Consider the following 19914-nt stretch of genomic DNA (forward strand, 5'->3'; position numbering starts at 1 on the left):
CCTCTATGCTCTTGTTTAGACGCTTCTAACATGTCATTGGTTATTACCTTGCATGCATATCTGCTGTATACTGTAAGCGTCTTACGAGAATGTTTTTTCTTGTACTGCTATCTACTCTGATTCAGGCATGTGAATCTATGAAAGACACCCCAATACTGGAGAAGAACAATAGATACTTACCTGTAATCTGTGGTTCTCCAGTATTGGTGTCTTTCATAGATTCACATGCACCTGCCCACTCAGAGGCTCCCTCAGGCTATTATGTTGGTTTCACTCCTGTGCGAGAAAATCTGAGAGCCTGAGCCTCTGGGGAGAACATTCTGGTGGGTGCTGTCGCCTGATTGGCTGCAGTTTGGTCTATACAAAATGACTAGGATAGTCAATAATGTGGGAGCTTTTGCTCCTGTAGCTTAGGGCTACTTTACTTCCTGGTTGGTTATTACCAAGGTTTTTTTGGTTATTACAGGCATATTATTGCTTTTTTATATACAGTGGGACTCCCACTCAGACGACGGGGAATGATTCAGGCATGTGAATCTATGAAAGACCCCAATACTGGAGAACCACAGATTACAGGTAAGTAACTATTGTTCTTACTTGTGCTCGCATGGCACTCATAGATGGGAGATCAGTGGGGAGGTGGGTGGGTTTGGGGGCTCATCTAAGCTTTTCTCCTGTGTTATTAAGTCCGGCATATCTCAACATTTTAATATCGAGCTAACTCTGAGCTAAAGCTCTAATACACAACTGTACGGAATGTGGAGTATTATAAGGTGTGGTTATGAGACTTCGCCACATGATACACTCACAAAACAATCTTGTGTCCAACCCGGGTCATTTGGAAAACCTCTTGCTTAACCCTCGTTTGCTGTGTCTCTGTGCTGCATTGCTTCGACGAAGGGACTACTGTAAAGCATCAAGGAGCAACACACTGAATAAGAAAGTCACACAAATTGAACGAAATCAGACCCTAATTTATAAAAATTGAATGTGTTTTATGAATTTTTAGACATTTCGCAAATCCCCTGAGGGATCCAAAGATATAGATTTTTAAGTAAAACATAAATCTCAACTATTCAGTCCAAAGTGCAAACAAAGATTTTGTAGCATTAAAGTTTGGAAATTTTTGGGAAATTTTGGTAGACTGCTCTAGCCCAGACGGGCCGGCCAATCACAAAAGAGGAAGGGTCACAGGCCCAATAAGGAGTATTTGGACCAAAGCAGTTTCAAGTCCAGTTCCATCCTTTATGCAAAGACTGCGTAAACTTCAAAAAAGTGGTCCTGATGCTGAGGATGCAGGCTGCTAAAAGTTGCTTTGTGTGCTGTGTGGTGTACAAAGGCCTTTTTGAGTGTCTTCCTTGGTCCACAAGGAAGTGGGGCTTGGTCCACTTGGGTTGGCGTGTCTCAAAGTCCTCCTTGAGCCAGCAGAAGCCCGGAAACGGCGGGTCTAACTGTCTCCGCTCACAGCAGGTCCAACGGTATCATTTGGTGAGGGCTAGTGTCCCTAACGACCTACACTTTGACTATTTCAGCCAGGTCCAGCAGACTCGGATGCAACATTTGAGCATCTAACAGTGATGTTCTTGGCTGCACATTGGCAGTTAGTGGTGAGTTTGAAAAAGTGGCTACCAACCAGCCAGAACAGACTACTTCAGCTTTTATGGCCCTTGAGCTGGAACATGGTGTCTGTTGACTGACTCTTGGAGAGCACCTTTTCGGTGTAGGGCTCTGGAGAGACTTTTCCAGCAGGTGCATTCCAGCATTTGGTAGTGCCTCTTGCCAAGTCCAGGGATCAGCAGGGCAGTCCTTCGATCCATGCTCCAGTCCAGATGCGATCTGAGGTTGAGTGGCAGGGGTGCCATACTTAAGCCTAGAAATTGCCCCTTAGGAGAGTATGTGGTCACTAGCCTGTGGGCTACCAGGATCGCTCCAGTTTTATGGCGACTTGCGGCAATGTGTGGCATCTAGCTATCGCAGAAGGCAGTGTTCTCATCCCTTTCAAGATGTCTGAACCTCTCACTCAGTTTGAGGAGCGTAGTAACCCATTTTAGAGGGGTGGCTACTTATTGACTACACTCCCATTGAAAAACATGTGTGGCAACTGGTTCCCACTCTGTCCCTGCTGCCAACCCGTACTGCCAGAACAAAAGGGTAACCCCTCTTGAGTGTGGTTGCCATTTGCCCATCAAAGAAGTCTTCTCCTTTGAAGCTCACTCTGTGGGTTAACCCCCTGTGTGGCCTCCTGCGAGGGGCAGGTCATTTCTCCCGCTGTGGCAGGCTGTATTGTCCTTGGACTGGGGATTCGTTTATATGTCAGAAGGCTATCTGGTGGCCAGCAATTGTAGATTTCCACCGTAAAAACTGGGAAGAAGGGACATTTTCAAAAAGTTGGCTTTCATTAAAAGTGACATTGAGTTTGACTTGGGCATCAAGTTGGTTTAATGCTAGAATTAATTTGATACCTTTAAACACCCAGTTTGGTGGTCCTAATTAGACGTTAGCACTACTAGCCAGAAGGACCACCAGGTTATCAACAGTAAAAACTGCCAATTTGGGTTTTTACTGTTGGGACCTCTAAAAACATATGTCCTACTTAATAACATCCAGCTCCCAGCTGTAGGACTCGATAGCCCTTTCTTATGGGCGACTTAAATATACTGTTAGGTGATGTCTAGTTTTTGCCATAGGTTTAAATGGCAAAGTCGTAACTAGCAGTTTAACACTGCTTTTCCTGTCTGTCGGGGCAGGCTAGGAGCCATGATGTGCTTCGGCACACTCCAGGTGGCACACTGTGTTGCAGCCCAGGTTGGATACTTCAACTTACAAACCCCGGGTACTACTTTCTGTAGACTATCTCCGTCCAACCTGAAGGATTATTCTTGGGGCTGCCCGGCTTGTAACTACACTATACCTGCTGTACCTCTATCATCATTTGCACCTGGTAGTCCATCTCAGGCCCGGTTGAAAATTCTCCAACTTAATGTGAAGTCGCTGGCAAAGCACTATCTGTAAATATATGAATTGGTCACAGAAAAAGTTCCAGAGACTTGGTTAAATAACGACATGATAGCAGAACCTAATTTAGCACTTCCATCTGGATATTCCATATGTACGATCAATAGGGAGTCCATAGGGGGTGGCATTGCTGTAATTTTTAAATCCTGCTACTCATGTCTTTTTGTCAAGGAAGTAATTGAAGGCTGTGAATGTGCGCGTTTTAGGATTTCTGTGAGCCCCCATCTGACTCTATCAGGACTCCTTATATACCGCCCTCGGGGGCCAGCTGCCACATTTATTGAGGCCCTTCTGGATGCTGCTAGTTCGCTCGCTGTGGGCACAGCCAATTTTAGCATTTTTGGAGATCTTAATCTCCATATTGACTTTACCCACGATAGTGCTATCTGCAGTTTACTTGCAGACCTGGCTGCATTTCAGCTGGACCAATTGGTACCTGGTTCCACGCATTCAGCTGGGCACCTGTTAGATCCCATATTCTCCAATTTACAGTTTGCTTGGGTAGAAGTGCCTATACCTATGGGTTGGACCGATCATTCTTTGGTAGAAATGTCGGTTCCGCTCACTGAGCCGCATCACCCTGACATCTTAAAGCCAGTTTTCAAACGCCCTTGGCGTAAGCTGAAGCTGGAGGATTTTCGTGATTTCCTCGCTGCAAACCCTCTGGGACCCCTACTTGACTATGAGTCAGATTATGGCTCATTCTGTGATTGGATTAACCATGGCTTAGACTCCCTTATCCCTGCTAAATGGTTTAAGGGCCGAAATTCTGCCACTGGTACAATGATTCTTTGACCACTCTAAGGAAAGCATGCAAAAAAGCAGAACGGGAGTGGAGAAGGGACTATGATGCTGAGAAAAAATGTTATCTTGCTAAAATTAAGCATTATCGTAGAACCATCTGCAAAGTCTGTGCTGCCTATTATGCTAATTAAATTAAGCTGAACCCTAATCCTTCTAAATGCATTTTTAAGATCCTTAAGGATCTTAGAACTAAGAAAGCCACGGTGCCGGTTATCTCATTCGCACAGCAGTGCGAGGAGCTGGCCATCTTTTACGTGGAAAAGGTTCGTACTATTTATCAATCTTTTCCTCAAGTCCCCACTTCCATTTCTATGCCTTTTGAAACTGGATCTCGGTTGATCCTGCCAGCCATTCCAAGTATATCTCATGAGGAGTTCACCAGGCTGAGTGGCAAAATTTGAACTGGCTCTCCTTCTGACCCCCTGAGACCAACGCCGTTTAGAGAGTCACTCCCTATTCTTCAGGCTCCACTCTGTCAAATAATTAACGCCTCTTTTTCCACGGCAACTGTTCCGGTATTATGGAAACGGGCATGGGTATCCCCGATTTTAAAAAAACCTACGTTGGACCCAACCAAACCTGAAAATTTTAGGACCATTTCCCTTTTGCCGTGGGTAGCTAAGATCACAGAATCACATATCAGCAACGTGCTTACTAAATTCCTGAACTCTTAACAACATCTTGGATCCATCTCAGAATGGGTTTAGCCCGGGCCACAGTACGGAGACGGCTCTCCTGGCTACCACTGAGCATCTGCGATCCATTCTTGACACTGGTCAGAGTGTGGCACTGGTCTTATTAGATCTCAGTGCCGCCTTTGACACTGTATCACATGCCATCCTTTTACAACGGTTGGAGGAAGCTGGGGTGATTGGGTCGGCTCTGGAATGGTTCAGATCCTTTCTGACCGAAAGATCGTTCCGAGTGTCCGCCCCCCGTTTCTCTCCCAGGCCTATTCCATCGATCAGGGGGTACCCCAGAGCTCGGCGTGGAGCCCTTCGTCGTTCAATCTTTACATTCAGCCTCTTGCTGCTGTCGCCAGGCAGTGGGACCTCACCATGGTCTCTTATGCAGACGACACGCAGCTTGTTGTCACCTTGGCGGAAGGGTCCTCTCCGAATGCCTCTAGATTTAGAGATGGGATGACGGCTGTAGCGAATGGATGGCCACCAATTGCTTGCAATGAAATGCCAGCAAAACTGAGGTTTTGTTGGTCGGGAAGAACGCATTATGTGGAGCGAGAGTTGGTGGCCGACCGCTCTAGGTGATATTCCTACACCTAAGGCAGTGGTTAAAAATCTCGGGGTGTGGATGGACCCAACACTTAGTATTTAGGCACACACTAAGAAAGTTGCTGGCACGTGTTATGGCCTTCTGTGGGGTCTCAAGCCTCTTCTGAAGTTTTTTGAGCCTTCCATACGTCAGCTAATTGTACAGGAGAATATTCTTTCTCGCCTAGACTATGCCAGCTCTCTTCTTTTGGGAGCTTATAAAGCTGAAGTACTTCGGATGCAACGTGTTCAGAATACTGCAGCTAGAGTTCTGGTTGGTCTCCCGCGTTTCTGTTCTGCTACTGGCGCTATCCGCAAGTTACATTGGCTCCCTGTGGAGAAGCGGATTCACTTCAAGACACTGTGTCTATCCTTTAAGATATTGAAATCTGCCAGCCCTAATCTGTTGAGTGACCTGCTTATCCCTTATGCTCCCTCCCGTCTGTTGCGCTCGGAAGGACAACATCTGGCTGTCACCCGACGGTTCAAGCGCAGCGGGGCGGGCGGACGGTCTTTCCGCTGCCTTGCAGCTAGGCTGTGGAACTCACTGCCTGTACAGATCCGCGGCATAGACTGCCTGACTGCTTTTAGGAAAGCTATCAAAACTTTTCTCTTTCCTGCAGGGTAATCTCTGTTTGTAAGACGGCTAGCATGGCTTTAGGTTGTTGTGTTTCGGTACCTTTTAGCTGCTAGCGCCGGGACTCTCCTTTGCTGGAGCAGCTGTGCGCTATATAAGACTATATAACATAACATAACTCATGCATATCCATTTAACGTCCTGATGCTGAGCCCCCATACTAACAAGTACAATCCAAGTCTTTGACGCACAGTACCATGACTATCGCAAATATCATTAGTACTTTGAAAAATTGTGACAGAATCTATTTAATATTGTTAGTCTATCTAAAAAATGTCTGAGTTAAGTATCTTCTCAGTTGCTTTTTTGTTTCCCACTTAAGTTTTTTTAATTTGTTCTGTGATTGAATAATACCTGTAATGTTCTAACTTAAGATTTTCTGACATCGAACTTATTGATTTTCTATGTTCACTTTTCAATGCAAATGTAACTGAATCTGCCCTAATTTGGACTTTGCAATGGTCTGATCATGTCTTGCACCACGAGAAGGCATAATTAAACTCCCTGTCTAGACCTTTAAATATTAAGCTAAAGAGGGATTATATGGGTGAAATTTGAATCCAAATTTTGTGTGTGACAATGACCCTTATAACATTTTTCAGCAGGTACGTATTCGAGTAGGGGATATTGTTATGACATTACTTTGCTTTCATTGTGGATCTTTTTTAAGCTGTAAAAGTAGATGGTGGGAGAGGGGGTTCAAGTAGTGCAATTTGTAAGCATACAACTGCTGTTTTAGATATTTGAAAAGGCCATTATATAAAAGCAAATGTCATTTTAAACTACTGTCTACAGTGCAGCCATTCTATTGAATAGCAGTAATGTGACTCCAACCCTTTGTTTTGTTTTTTGTTTTTCAGTATTATTAATGGTTTTGCGTTGCCATTGAAAGCGGAACACAAGCAGTTTCTCATGAAGGTCCTGATTCCTATGCATACTGCTAAAGCATTAGCATTGTTTCATGCTCAGGTTAGTTTATTATATTGGATTAATAAGCAATATGTATGCATGTGTGGATATATATCTTTGTCGCTGCTAGAAAACCAACATTTTTAGGTCTCGCGCCTAGCGTTGCAGTGCGCAGCATGCTCGTGCAGCGCAAGACCTCTTAAAGGGTCTTCAGAAAGCTAACCACCCGCTTGTGTGTGTGGTTTTGCTTTCTCCGGCTGTTATTGGCTTTCGTGTGCTTTTTTAATAAAAATACTCCACACGATTGGGCAAAGACCGGTGCATGTCCTGCCTTTGCAATGCCCATTACCGTCCTGCGTGTGTACGCCTCACTGCCGCGCTCCCTCCCCCCCCTCCTTTGTTGTGCGCGCGCACCACTGGTTGCCATCTGTACTCTGCGCGGCCACCTGCAATCCTGAAATAATAGGAGCAAGTGGAATGGCTGGCCCAAGTGAATACCCTGTTTCCGTCTTCCTTAGGCAGTGAAGAGGCCACGGCCACGTTTTATCTGTTTTCGCACGCAAGGGCGAGCGTAAAAGGGAAGGATATGATGTGCTCTCTTCCGGCACCGGACAAGCGCGCGCCAGTCTTCTGACAGGACCAGGTGATCTTTCCGCTCTCAAGGGTGGCATTGAAACGCACGTGTTGTGGTGTTTAATACAAAATAAGCAGCTGAGCCGAACTGGAATGAAACCGATGTCTATGAGATTCGCACAATTATGTTGACTGACCGTGCCCCATCCTCTGGACTTTTCACAGGCCAGTCACCCTTGGCTGCCGTACTCACAGACGAAGGGGCATACGGCAGCCGTATTTTTAAATAAAATATCTATTCACTAGTCCATTGACCATGGTACCACAAGTCAACAAGTCGTACCGAGCTCTGCTCATTGGGTAAATGGGGTTTACGTAAAATGTTTAAAGTCCATCAAGTTAGTTCTTTCTCCTTTGTTTGCGGAGAGGACAAGTGTCCGTGGTGCAAAGCTCGCAGAGTGTCCCAATTTTTTTTATTTTGCTATGCCTCCATCTTTTTTGGGGGACAGACTCCTAGATTGGGGGATGGGGGCACCCTGCGGTGTGTAAGATGAGTTTTTGCAGGAGTAGGGGCCTTTGCAAGATCGCTTCTTGTGATCACTGTGAACCAGACATGTTCCTGTGGCCCCCTGGTCTTCGTGTCTCCTCGGAGGACTACTTTTTCTACTGCTCGGTGAGCGCCGTGGGCACGTGCCAGGTATGTTTGCAGCGGGCGACCTCCCACCTTGAGTTTCAGTCTTGTCAGATGTCTTCTGCAAGTTAGGGGGCATAAAGATTTTGTTAAATCCTCAATACTTGTCTTCTTCCTTCGGTTTCTCAGACCAGGTAGACTTTCTGGGCATGTTCACTTCCACGTTTCTTCCTCGATCAGACTTACTTTTACACCGCCGCTTGGTCTGTTTTAAGTAGACTCCCTTGTCCAACAGAACGCACCTCTTCCCATCTGATGGGCATATCTGCCTTTGTGACCCCCTGGAGATAACACTGCCTCTCTAGCCTCGCGCCTAGATGTTTGATGACCCCGTGACAAGGAACATGCTGAATCATTGTTTTCAAGAACCTCCCAGGCCTCCTGCGCTCATTTTAGAACTAATGATCCTGGCTTAGATGTTATAACCCCAGTCTGTGTCTCTGAGCCCCACTGCTATATCAGCGATGTCACAATCCTTCCCTGTGATGTTGTGCAATTCTGAGCCCTCCCCTTCCTGGCAATCTTAGTCCCGCCCATCCGGCTGTGATGTCACTGTCGTCCTTATGGATAATGCCCTAGGGCAATTCAATTCCTATACATTCATGCAATCTACCAAATATCATACAAGTAGGACCCCTCCCCTGCCTTGTTTACACAGTTTTGGCATTTTACTGGGACATAGCCTTTTTTGCTATTTTTTGTGCTTTCAACCTTCTTCCAGTTAATGGTAGAAATGGGTATGAAAGCCATAATGGATCCTGGAAAGCTATACATTTTAAAAAAGTAGACCCATTTCTGAATTCAGCAAGGGGTAATTTATGTAGATTCTTCAAGGTTTCTTTATAGAAACTAACAGTTGAAAATATGAAATTTGAAATGAGTTGAAAAAAACAGCCATTTGTGCTAACGTTTTCACCTGTAACTTCTAAATATGACAATGTTTGAAAGCAATATACTGTTACATCCGCCGGACCTTTCTGGTTGTGGGGATATATAGTACTTGTAGGTTCACAAAGAACCCGACGAGCCCAGAGCCAATAACTGAGCAGCGTCTTGCAATGGTTTTTATTATGTACCGGGTATATAGCAATTAATTTGGGAAGATACATATATATATATATATAGTGCAAAATCAGTATGGAAGACACCTTTGTATTTCTGAAATCGGAACAAAATATCGAGTTTAGAAACAGTAGCTAGTTGCACATTTCCCAAATTGTGAGTACCCATTTTTCAAAGGGACTTCTTTTTTACACATTGTCTTTCATTTGGAAGGTAGAAATGCATTGAAAGTCAATAGTTGCTGTACAATTCTGTGTTACCCTAAGACTCCCGATACAAATCGGACCTCACTTGTGGGGGTTGGCCTAGTGCCCGCAACAGGTAACCACTCAAAACGCAACGTGGACACACTTCATTTTTACAGTGAAAACTGACCCTTTTTTAGGTCTCGCCTAGGCAGCGCATATGCGTTGCTCTAGGAGAGGGCCTTTAGCAATCGGTCTTCACTTTTCAAGCACTGTAATCGTGCTTGTGGCGGCATCCACCTTGCCGGAGCGAGCAGCACGCGGCCACGTTAATTACAAACATATGGGCCCTGCACGCCGCTGCTCGCTCCGTGGATGCCGCAACAAGCACCAGTGGAGTGTTTGTAAAGTGAAGACCACTTGTTTCTATTCAGTGCATGTTGTTTGCTGTCTCTCTTGTGTGCTGCTCCCTGCCTCAAGCACCGCTCCTGTGCACTCCTCGTGTTGGTCCTTCTTTCCCCAGTTCATCCTTTGCTTCCTCAAGCGATCTTTTTTTGTTTTATATTTATTTTTTTATTCTTTACCTGCCTTGAGCTCCTGAGTTGGTCCCAACACAACCCCGTTGCGCCCCCCCTCCCTCGTGCCTGCTCCCCGTGCACTCCTCATCCGCTCCTCTGTTGCTTTTCACCTCTCCTGGCGCTGTCCTTGAAAAAATATTTTTTTCAATTTTATCGAGGGCCAGCAGCGGTCATCATTTGCTGCCAGGCTGCTCAATTTCTGAAAATCGCTTTTGCACGTTGAATGTGTTTTTCTTTTTATTTATTTACTGCTCCATATGCTGTCTGCCGTTTCTTTTTGCTTGCATTCGCAAACTGTATTGTTAATAGCACGGTGCAAAAAAATAAATAAAGTTAATGTATTTCCAATCAACTCTTTTAAAAATCCATTTTCCTTTTCAATGTGGAATGAGGAAACAACGATCAAAGTGCACCGAAGTCATGAATTGCTGCAATTCACTTTTTCTCAAGAGTGAATAAGTTTATGCCAGTTAGACATCGTGACTTCTTGAAACCCTGTGACAGTAACTACCAGAAGACATCAAACTTCAAATCGTGAATCCACAATAGCAGTAAACTGGATCTCGCCTAGGAATGACAAATATTTTTGAAATGCCTATGTGCTGAAATTAGACATTTCCATAAAGTGCAGCGCATGGTGTCTGGTAATGTTTAAATCTCCTCTCACTTCAACTAGACCTTTCTGGCTTTTAATGACGCACACTGTGGGACACTTGATTCCCCAAGACTTAGATCAACCCTAAATAAATCGCCACCTCCACGGCCTCCACCTCTACTCTCCCCACCTCCACTCTTCCACCTTCACTCCCTCCACCTCCCTCACTCACCCTCCACCTTCACCCCTCTATCCCCCCACCTCCTACTCCCTGCACCGCCACTCACCCTCCTCGCATCCCCTCCCTCCCTGCAACTCAACTCCCCTCCTCCCCCTCCCTTCCTCCACTGCCCCTTTCCTTGCATGACAATAAAACTAGAACACATTTTTGGTATCTGATGGAGACGTCTAGCCGCAAATTCCTTAACTATCCCCGCTCTGACGTCAGTTTTCTTCTGTTCCGCATCTGAGCGCAGATCCTGGAAAACCAGCAGTTCCTTGGCCTGGTTTTTGGGCCTTCTCGACACCATTGGTGTCTTGGGAATGGTGTGCAGTGCCTTCCGGCTTTGAGGCTTGTGAAGCCTGTGCGCATTCAAATGTCTGGCACTGACCCGTACCTCATCTCTATGTGGTGCCTCGTCGTGCACCACGACTCCAAGGAGTGCGATGCCTGTCAGAAGTTGAAGCCCAAGTCCTTGAGAGAGCCTCGTATGAAACTAGTGGGCGCACTGTTGTCCTGTCCAGGCCCTTCGCGTCGCAGCTCTACCTCCATAGACCGGGCCTGTTCCAGAGGTTGTTCCCGCGCACGTCCTTCGGAGACGGGTAAGCACAAGCGTCGAGCACGGAGGTCCTCCCATACGCGTACTGCTGGCGCCTACTTCTCTTGCTCCATGCCAGGTAAGGGCACCCGGCAGTTGCTTCCTCCATACCCCCCCTTTCTGATGGATACTTCTGCCTGTAGATTCATCACCTCCTGAATACCACCAGTGCCAACATTTCGCGTGAAATTCTTTCCTAGCTCTCCCACGTCAACGAGGACGTCACAATAGGTAGGCTCCGCTCCCGTATGACCTCATCAGAGCCATCAAAGGACCTCGTCGGCGTGCTGAAGTCCGTTCCCTTTTTTCCGCACCATCGACACTTAACGGTTTTTTCTTGGGGCTCTCCATTTTCTTCTAAGACAACTTTGTATCTCTTATTTGTTTCTTATGGCTACTTTCAGAAAGACTGGATTTAAACCCTGCAGAGAGTGGCGGGCATATGTCGATCACGGACCCGCATAAAGATCGCCTCTTGTGCTTATCTTCGCACCATGACGTCGAGGAATGTCAAAGCTGCAGGAAAATGAATCCAATGGCTATCAGGGAGCGTTATGCCAAGCTATTCATGGCCAAAGCCAAAAAGGAGAAGCGAGGTCGAAAGAGGGCGAAGGCTTCATCTCCCTATACTTCGAAGTCGAAAAAACATAAGAAGTCCAAGAAAAGACATGGCTCTCGACACCATTCTTCGAAGGCCAGGGCTTCGAGGTTGTCAACTCTAGCTGAGTGGCCTCAAAGAAAGGACTTAGTTTCTCCATCTCCTCGGGTGACTCCAGTTCCATCTCCGGTTCCGAGGTCGCCGGCTTCGAAGGGCACTTTGCTGCATGAAGACTCATCGGCTAAAGCGAGGTCTCCGGCGCCTAGGGAGTCTTCTCCTGTGCGGGCGCTGTCCCTGGCTCCGCAGCCTCCGATTCGACCTCAGGTGGTTCCTCTTCAGGAAGGTACAGATCAATATCCTACTTTTCCTGCTCCTGGGTCAGATTCTTTGCATTTTCTTAATGCAATTTTTAGCATGTTTGCCAGGGCCTCTGCTCTATCCAGTGCGCCTTCGGGACTCTGGCTCCTTGGACTCCTTTGGCTGCTGAGTCTGCACCACCTCGAATTCGATCGACGTTGAGGTTTGAAGCTGAGGCTCCTCCATTGACGTCGTTGAGGTCTTCACCGGCGCCGTGTGTGGTGCTGCCGACGCCTATTCCTAAGCAACGCTCTGGGAGAGAGGCGCAGAAGCTCCTTGACGAGGAGGAATATGCACAGAATCAGGAGGAAGGAGATATTGTTGATTCTATGGATGAGTTTGAAGGCGTTCATGAGGCTACTGGCCTGGATACTTGGTATAATCTTCCATCTGCAAATGCTGGGGTTGTTCAAGACATTGCTCCTTATCATGTGGTCAGAAAAAAGGCGGCTGAGTTGCTTGGTCTTCAGCTTCCCTCAGCTGAGGTGAAAGCTAATATTCTTACTGAAGTTCTCAATACATCTTCTTCAACTTCTGAACCGTTGCTTCCCTTTACTGATGCTTTGACAGAACCAATCTTGGAGGTGTGGCAGAAGCTTTTATCTGCTCCTGCGGTTTCTCATTCGATCTCTAGAAGGTACAGGCCTGCTCCTGGAGATCCGGCTTTTGTATCATCACATCCTACGCCGGAAAGTTTGGTTGTCCAGGCTTCTTGTTCGAAGCAGTCTTCTGGTTCTTTCCCTGCCATTCTTGGTGATAGGGATTCTAAAAAGATGGAGCAAGCGGCAAAGAAGGTGTTCTCTTCTGCAAGTATGGCTCTTACATCCACTAATACAACTTGCCTTCTTGGAAGGTATATCCATGCTTTGATGGACTCAGTCATGCAGCTAGCTCCGAAGTTGCCTGAGGAGGATCGGGCTAATTTCTTGGAAGTACTTTCTGATTCATAGGCTTCGGCACATCTGGTGATTCAATCGGGCATGGACACTGCTGACGCTGTAGCTCGTGTGATGGGGTCTTCTGTGGGTGCAAGGAGACAGGCATGGCTTTGGTTGTCTGGTTTCTCATCTGATGTTCAGGCGACTTCGCTGGATTTTCCCTTTGATGGGTCAAAACTCTTTGGTTCAAAGGCTGACTCAGCCCTAGAGCGTTTTAAGGACAGCAGGGCTACTGCAATGTCTCTGGGTCCCTGGTGCAGTCTAGAGGATAAGGCTACAAGCGATAATGTGGATTTGGGAGATCTGCTTCCTTTCGTAATGCCATCAGTCTCAACAGAGCCAGCAACAGCAGAATCACTTGCACAAGTCGTACAGAGGCCTCAGGGGAGCAGCTCGACAACAATCCTCCTTCTCTACTTCCCCTCCCACCACTGTTGGTACATCAGGAAAGCAGTTCTAGATCCCCCCATCTTAGAACATGTTCGTCTGGTTGGAGGTCGGGTGTCCCACTTTCTACAAGAATGGAGACTGATCACGTCCGATCGTTGGGTCTAGAATCTTGTAGAGAATGGGTACGCCCTTCTCTTTTTGGAGTTTCCCCCTCCTTACCCTCCTCGCCAGGGTTGGTGCTCAGAGGATCACATACTGCTTTTACAGCAGGAGGTGCTTACCTTGCTACTGAAAGGTGGGATAGAGGTGGTTCTGGAGCAGGAAAGGGGTCAGGGTTGCTACTCCTGGTATTTCCTGATCCCCCATAAAGAACGGTTGCGTAAGACCAATCTTGGGACCTCAGGATTTTGAACCTTTACTTCAGACTGGAAAAGTTCAAAATGTTGACCTAGGCTCAGGTTCTTCTTGCGCTGCAACAGGAAGAGTGGATGGTGTCCATCAATCTACAGGATGCTATTTTCATCCTCCCATCCTGAGGTCGCATCTGAAGTAGCTCCAGTTCACAATAGGCTCACAACATTATCAGTTTGCGGTTCCTCCGTTCGGTCTTACTTCTGCACCTCAAGTCTTTACAAAGGTGATGGCGGTGGTAGCTGCTCATCTCAGAAGGTATGGGGAACCTGTTTTCCCCTACCTGGACAACTAGCTATTAAAAACAGTCTCTAGAGTTGGTTTCGCGCCATTTGCAGGTAACAGCTTATCTGTTGTTCAAATTGGGTTTCTCGATAAATGTATTCAAATCTCACCTGGTGCCTTCTCAGCGCAGCCTGTTCATTGGGGCAATACTGGAAACTTCTGTGTGTCAAGCTTTCCCTCCTCCGCTGAGGATTCTCAACATACAGGAAATTATTCCTTTATTTCACGATGGAGCGGTTGTTCCAGTCCTTAAGGTCCTTCGCCTGCATGTTCTGTTCGCTTCCTGCATTCTGTTGGTCAACCATGCACGCTGGCAGAAGAGGGTACTCCAGGGGTGCCTCCGCAGGCAGTGGTATCAGCACAACGGAGATCTCAGGGAGAAGATCAGAATCTCCAGAAAAGCTGCAGCGGAGCTGACTTGGTGGAGTGTGCAGGGCAACCTGTCTCAAGGAAAGCCCTTTTAGTCTCCTCTGCCGGTGATCATAGTGATCACGGATGCCTCCCCTCTATGGTGGGGTGCTCATCTGGGGGATCTAGAGGTCTTTGGTCTTTGGTCTCCAGAAGAAAGGTTGCTTCATATCAACCTGTTTTGGGTGATACGTTTGGCCCTTCGCGGTCAGTCGGTTCAGGCCCTGACGGACAACACTACCGCGATGTGGTACATCAACAAACAGGGAGGCCTTTTCGTCTGTCGAGAGGCTCTGCGACTCTGGTCCTGAGTTCAGGGCCATCGGATTTGTGTGTTTGCAAATCCTCTCGGTGTGCAGAATGTTTGTGCGGACAGTCTGTTGGCGTTACTCGGCCTATCACGAGTGGCTGCTTCATCTGGAGGTGGTCCATCACATCTTTCGGTGTGGGGGTCTCCTCGGGTGGATCTGTTTGTCACTCACTAGAAATTATACAGTCTCCAGTATCCGATGCAGGGAGTATTGGGGGACACGTGTCAGATGGATTGGAACTCACAACATCATTACGCGTTTCCTCCCATACCCTTGATTCCTCGGGTTGTGAGGAAGATTTGCCAAGACCAGGCCCAAGTTATATTGATCACACCGGATTGGCCAAGAAGGGAGTGGTACACAGATCTACTTAACCTCTCATCGTACCCGCCGCTCCGTCTCCCTCTCAGGGCAGACCTCCTCTCGCAGATGCAGGGGCAGGTTCTACCCCCCACCTCCAGAGCTTGCACCTTCATGCCTGGAGATGGAACAGGGCAACCTGAGTTCTTTCTCTCTCCCTCCAGATATAGTGGATGTTATTTCATCGTCTAGGCGACACTCCACTAAGTCTGTTTACTCTTCCAGATGGTCCAGGTTTAGGTGGTGCGGAGAGAGCGACATTGACTCTCTGAAGGCCTGTTAGCTAATATTCTGGAGTTTTCATTTTCTTTGGCATGGCAAGGTAGCGCTGTAGCGACTGTTAAGGGCTATTTGTCGGCCTTGTCGGCCTTTCGATGTTTGCCGGACCAGCCGTCTTTATTCAAGTACCACATTGTCATGAAGTTCATTAGGGGCCTTACAAATAAGTTCCCTCACACACCTTTAAATATGCCTCAGTGGGATTTGAATCTCATTCTTATCTTTTTAATGGGTTCTCATTTTGAGCCTCTTCATTCTTGCCCGTTTAGGCTTCTCTTTTTCAAGACGGTTTTCTTGATTGCCATTACCTCAGCTAGGAGGGTAAGGATGGCCATTTTGCTAGTTCTGTTTTGCAGGATTTTTTTGGTCTACTCTCCTCCAGGAGAGGTACAGCTTTGGGAGTCTATACAGAAGGTGAGGAATCCACAGGCAGAAGTATCCATCAGAAGAACAAGGTTCGAGGCATGTGGGCTGCTGAATTCATATCTGTGCATAGATCGCCGCCTAGTGTTGGGTCCGGATGATTGCACATTGTTGTCCTGGAAGAGTCTTCGAAGTATCACGAGATAGGTGGCTCCTCCCCCGGACTACAGTGCGCATGGGCATCCTCTCCATCCTCAGATTGTTTTTTCCGCCATTGGGTTGGGATGTACTTTTCTTTACTCAAGTTCGGAAACTTTCTAAAGGACAAAAAGCCTTCGGGGTCGTCGATATTGTTTCGATCGGTGCCGAGTTCTTGTACCAGTTCTTCTTGAGCAGGGCGTCGAAGAGAGCCGCGTGGCCTTTTTGACACCGGAGACCCGATCGTCGATGGAACAGAGCCCGTTCAAACGATGCCCACTCTGTAACTGTAACTCTAAGTACCCGCACATCGATGTACACCCGGTGTGCAACAAGTGCTTATCACCAGAGCACGATGAGAACAACTGTCTAGCTTGTGCTCGATTCAGGTCGAAGAAGACGATTAGACTCCGTCGCGCAGCGAGGCAAACTATGTCGAAGCCAGCGCCCGACCCGGTGAATATCTTCGACGAAGACGTCGAGACAGAGGATCCAGAACAGAAGTCGGATCCCGGTTCGGAGCATGACTCCAATTATTATGAAGACGACGAAGACAACGTCGAAGATGAAAACGTTGTCGAGGTAAGGGACGACGTATCCCCCATTGGAGCCGTTGATGACGACTCGAGTGATGACCCAGGCCCAACAGTGGGTACGGGCCCGAAACAGACACTCAAAGACTTCCAGGGGCTCAGGTCGAGGCATTGCCACAAGGCCTTAGCCAAGATCATGAAGAACATTCTATAGCCCCGCGTCAAGGCCCGGCTAAGAATACATCACATGAGCCATCGGTTCAACTACTCAAAACGAAAACGAAAGTCATCGAGTCAAAACTGAAACTGTTGAAAACAGTCTTCGGGTCGAAAAGCTCGAACCCATCGGAGTCGACAAAGAAAAAAGGTGTCGATGACCCTGCGGGGTCGAAAGTAAAAAGTGTCGAACCGAAGATCGGTGCGCTGAAGTCCGCCATTAAAAAAGAAGTTGACGTCGACGGACAGCGACACAAACAAGGGGCTCGAGTCTCGGAAGGATCTCGATACGAAGCATCAAGTTGACAGGCCACAGCTCGTCAAAGGCCTCGAGTCGAAATCCAAAAGCGCCTCAAAGGACATCGAGTCGAGGCAGAAGAGTGCGCCTCCGACGCCACAAGCACCGAAGTCGACGCAGGGCCAAAGACTTATTGGCGAAAAGGCAAAGTCGGTCGGGCCTACATCGACGCCGGCGCCGAAGAAGGTCAGTCTGTTTAAAGACACTATGCCACCGATAAAATTCGGACTCCCACCGACTGCACGCCCCAAGGCGCTCGATCCAAAACCTGGGGTCGAAACACCCAAACAGGTGTCATTGGGGGAAAAAGGAGTCATCTTCGAGAAGAGGACGTTATGTACCAAGAGCCCTCATATGATGACCAGTCGAAGCTACATATCGACTCCGAATTTGGTAGACTTACTATATACTAAAGGAAGATCAGGTCGGAAAATCCTCTTGAATCATACAAAATTCCACTCAAAAAGAAAAGGGATTCTGCAACATCACCTGTCCTTTTTGAGACTGTGAGGTACCATGGCCAGGACACTTCTGCATACTCACCCACACCAACTACTGAGGATATGGGGTATGACGATGATGAACAATATAATTACCCTGCGGACACTGATCAGCATGACCAGACTCGGGCCTGGACAGACCCTGCTGACCAGGGGGAATCACAGACTATTCCTGATACTCCCTCTTATCCTGTAAAAACTACACCAACAGAAGATACAACTGCGTTCAAAGCTTTAATTGAAAGGGCAGCACAAAATCATGATGTGGACATGCATGCTGACCCAGTTGAAGAGGACTTCCTGTTTGACACTTTCTCCACCTCAGAGAAATCCGTTAAAACTTTGCCAATGCTAAAAGGTGTCCTTAAACACTCAGGGGACATTTTCAAAGAAACACCTAGAGCAAGGGTTATTAACCCCAGAATTGAAAGAAAATACAGACCGGCGCCTGTGGACCCTACATATATTAAGGGACAGCTGCCGTTAGACTCTTTGGTGGTCTCAAATGCTCGTAAGCGCGCCAACTCACAAACTACAGGTGATGCTCCTCCTCCAGACAAGGAATCTAAAGTATTAAAAGCTTCTGGGAAAGGGTGGCGGCTCAAGCAGCTAATATCTGTAGAATTTCTAATACACAGGCCCTATTAGCCAGATACGATAAAGCGCATTATGACACTCTAGAGCAACTGCTACAACAATTGCCAGAGGCCTACTAGGAGGGAGCAGAGATGCTAATCCAGGAGGAAAAACTCATATCCAATGCATTCATTAAATGTGCGCTACACGCAGCAGACACCGCAGCCAGGGCCATCAACACAAGTGTCATGCTCAGGAGACATGCTTGGTTGCGCATCTCTGGGTTCAACCCTGAGATTCAAACCACATTACTGAATCAGCCTGTGAACCCTGATTTTTTTTATTTGGTCCGGATGTGGACACAATCTTAGAAAAGATTAAAAAAGACACAGACAGCCAAGTCTATGGGTGCCTTGAAGTCCCAGCAGTTTAGAGGAAGTTCCTTTTGTCGCTCCAGTAATAGAGGAGCTACACGAGGCCAGGCATCACAACAGATTCCATACAATAAAGGGAGCACACAGACCACCTATAATAAAAATAATAGAGGTGGATACCGTTGCAACAGCAGCAAAGGCAGAGGACGAGGGAATAACAACACCAGATCCTCCGCCAATACTAAACAGTGACGCCTTGTCACTGCCCCTGGACCATGTAACACCGGTCGGGGGGCGATTACAACAGTTCCTGCCAGTCTGGGAGAGCATTACCACAGACAGGTGGGTGAGACAACTTATTTAGTACGGCTATTGTCTAGAGCGAACTTCCATTCCACCCAGCATACCCCCAAGACACCGTCCTATGTCTGAAGAGCACATAGACTTATTGCAGCAAGAAGTTGTCAGTATGCTGCAAAAAGGGGCCATAGAACTCGTCCCCATACAGGAACAGGGTACAGGGGTATACTCGCTGTACTTCTTAATTCCCAAGATGGACGGGACTCTCAGGCCAATACTGGATCTCAGGCCCCTGTACCAATACATCTTCTCAGAAAATTTTCACATGCTCACTCTACAACAGGTTCTGCCATTGCTCACTCAGGGAGACTTCCTCGCAACACTAGACCTAAAAGACGCGTACTTCCACATACCAATACATCCTGCACACAGGAAGTATCTCAGGTTTACCATACAAAATCGGCACTACCAGTTCAAGGTACTACCTTTCGGGGTGACAACAGCCCCCAGGGTGTTTACCAAGTGCCTAGCATCAGTAGCGGCACACCTAAGGAGAAACCATGTCCACGTCTACCCCTATCTGGACGACTGGCTCATCCAAGCAAAGTCGGTCCAGCAATGTGCCAGCCACATACCTCGCACTATTCACCTCCTACACAGCCTTGGATTCTCATTAAACTACGCAAAGTCTCATCTCCAACCCGCTCACGTACACAGTACCTAGGAGCGACGATAGACATTCTGGCAGCAAAGGCACAGCCAAACTCAGCAAGAATCCACAGCATTCAATTACTGATTCAGAGATTCAGACCCCAACACTCGCTCCCAGCACGGGTGTTTATGCAGTTGATAGGCATGATGGCCTCCTGCATTTTCATAGTCCCTCACGCGAGACTACACATGCATCCGCTTCAGTAGTGCTTAGCACGGCAGTGGAATCAGGCTCAAGTACAATTAAAGGACCTAGTGTTGGTGACCAGTCGCGCATACAACTCTCTGCATTGGTGGAACCCACAAAACCTTTGCAGGGGACGACCGTTCCAAGAGCCTGTACCACAAATAGTGCTGACGACGGACGCAT

At 47.4% G+C, this 19914-nt stretch overlaps 1 protein-coding gene across 1 annotated transcript in view; it reads left to right on the plus strand.

Moving 5' to 3' along the window:
- Nucleotides 1-19914, plus strand: part of PPP2R5A (protein phosphatase 2 regulatory subunit B'alpha) — an 885130-nt gene that overhangs the window by 474038 nt on the left and 391178 nt on the right. Inside the window, exon 7 of the mRNA XM_086927850.1 lies at nucleotides 6588-6696. Coding sequence (XP_086783976.1) covers nucleotides 6588-6696 — 109 coding nt within the window. The remainder of the gene's footprint in view (nucleotides 1-6587; nucleotides 6697-19914) is intronic.

The sequence above is a fragment of the Lissotriton vulgaris genome, chromosome 6 (genome assembly GCF_964263255.1).
Source record: "Lissotriton vulgaris chromosome 6, aLisVul1.2, whole genome shotgun sequence".
NCBI classification, from domain to species: Eukaryota; Metazoa; Chordata; class Amphibia; order Caudata; family Salamandridae; genus Lissotriton; species Lissotriton vulgaris.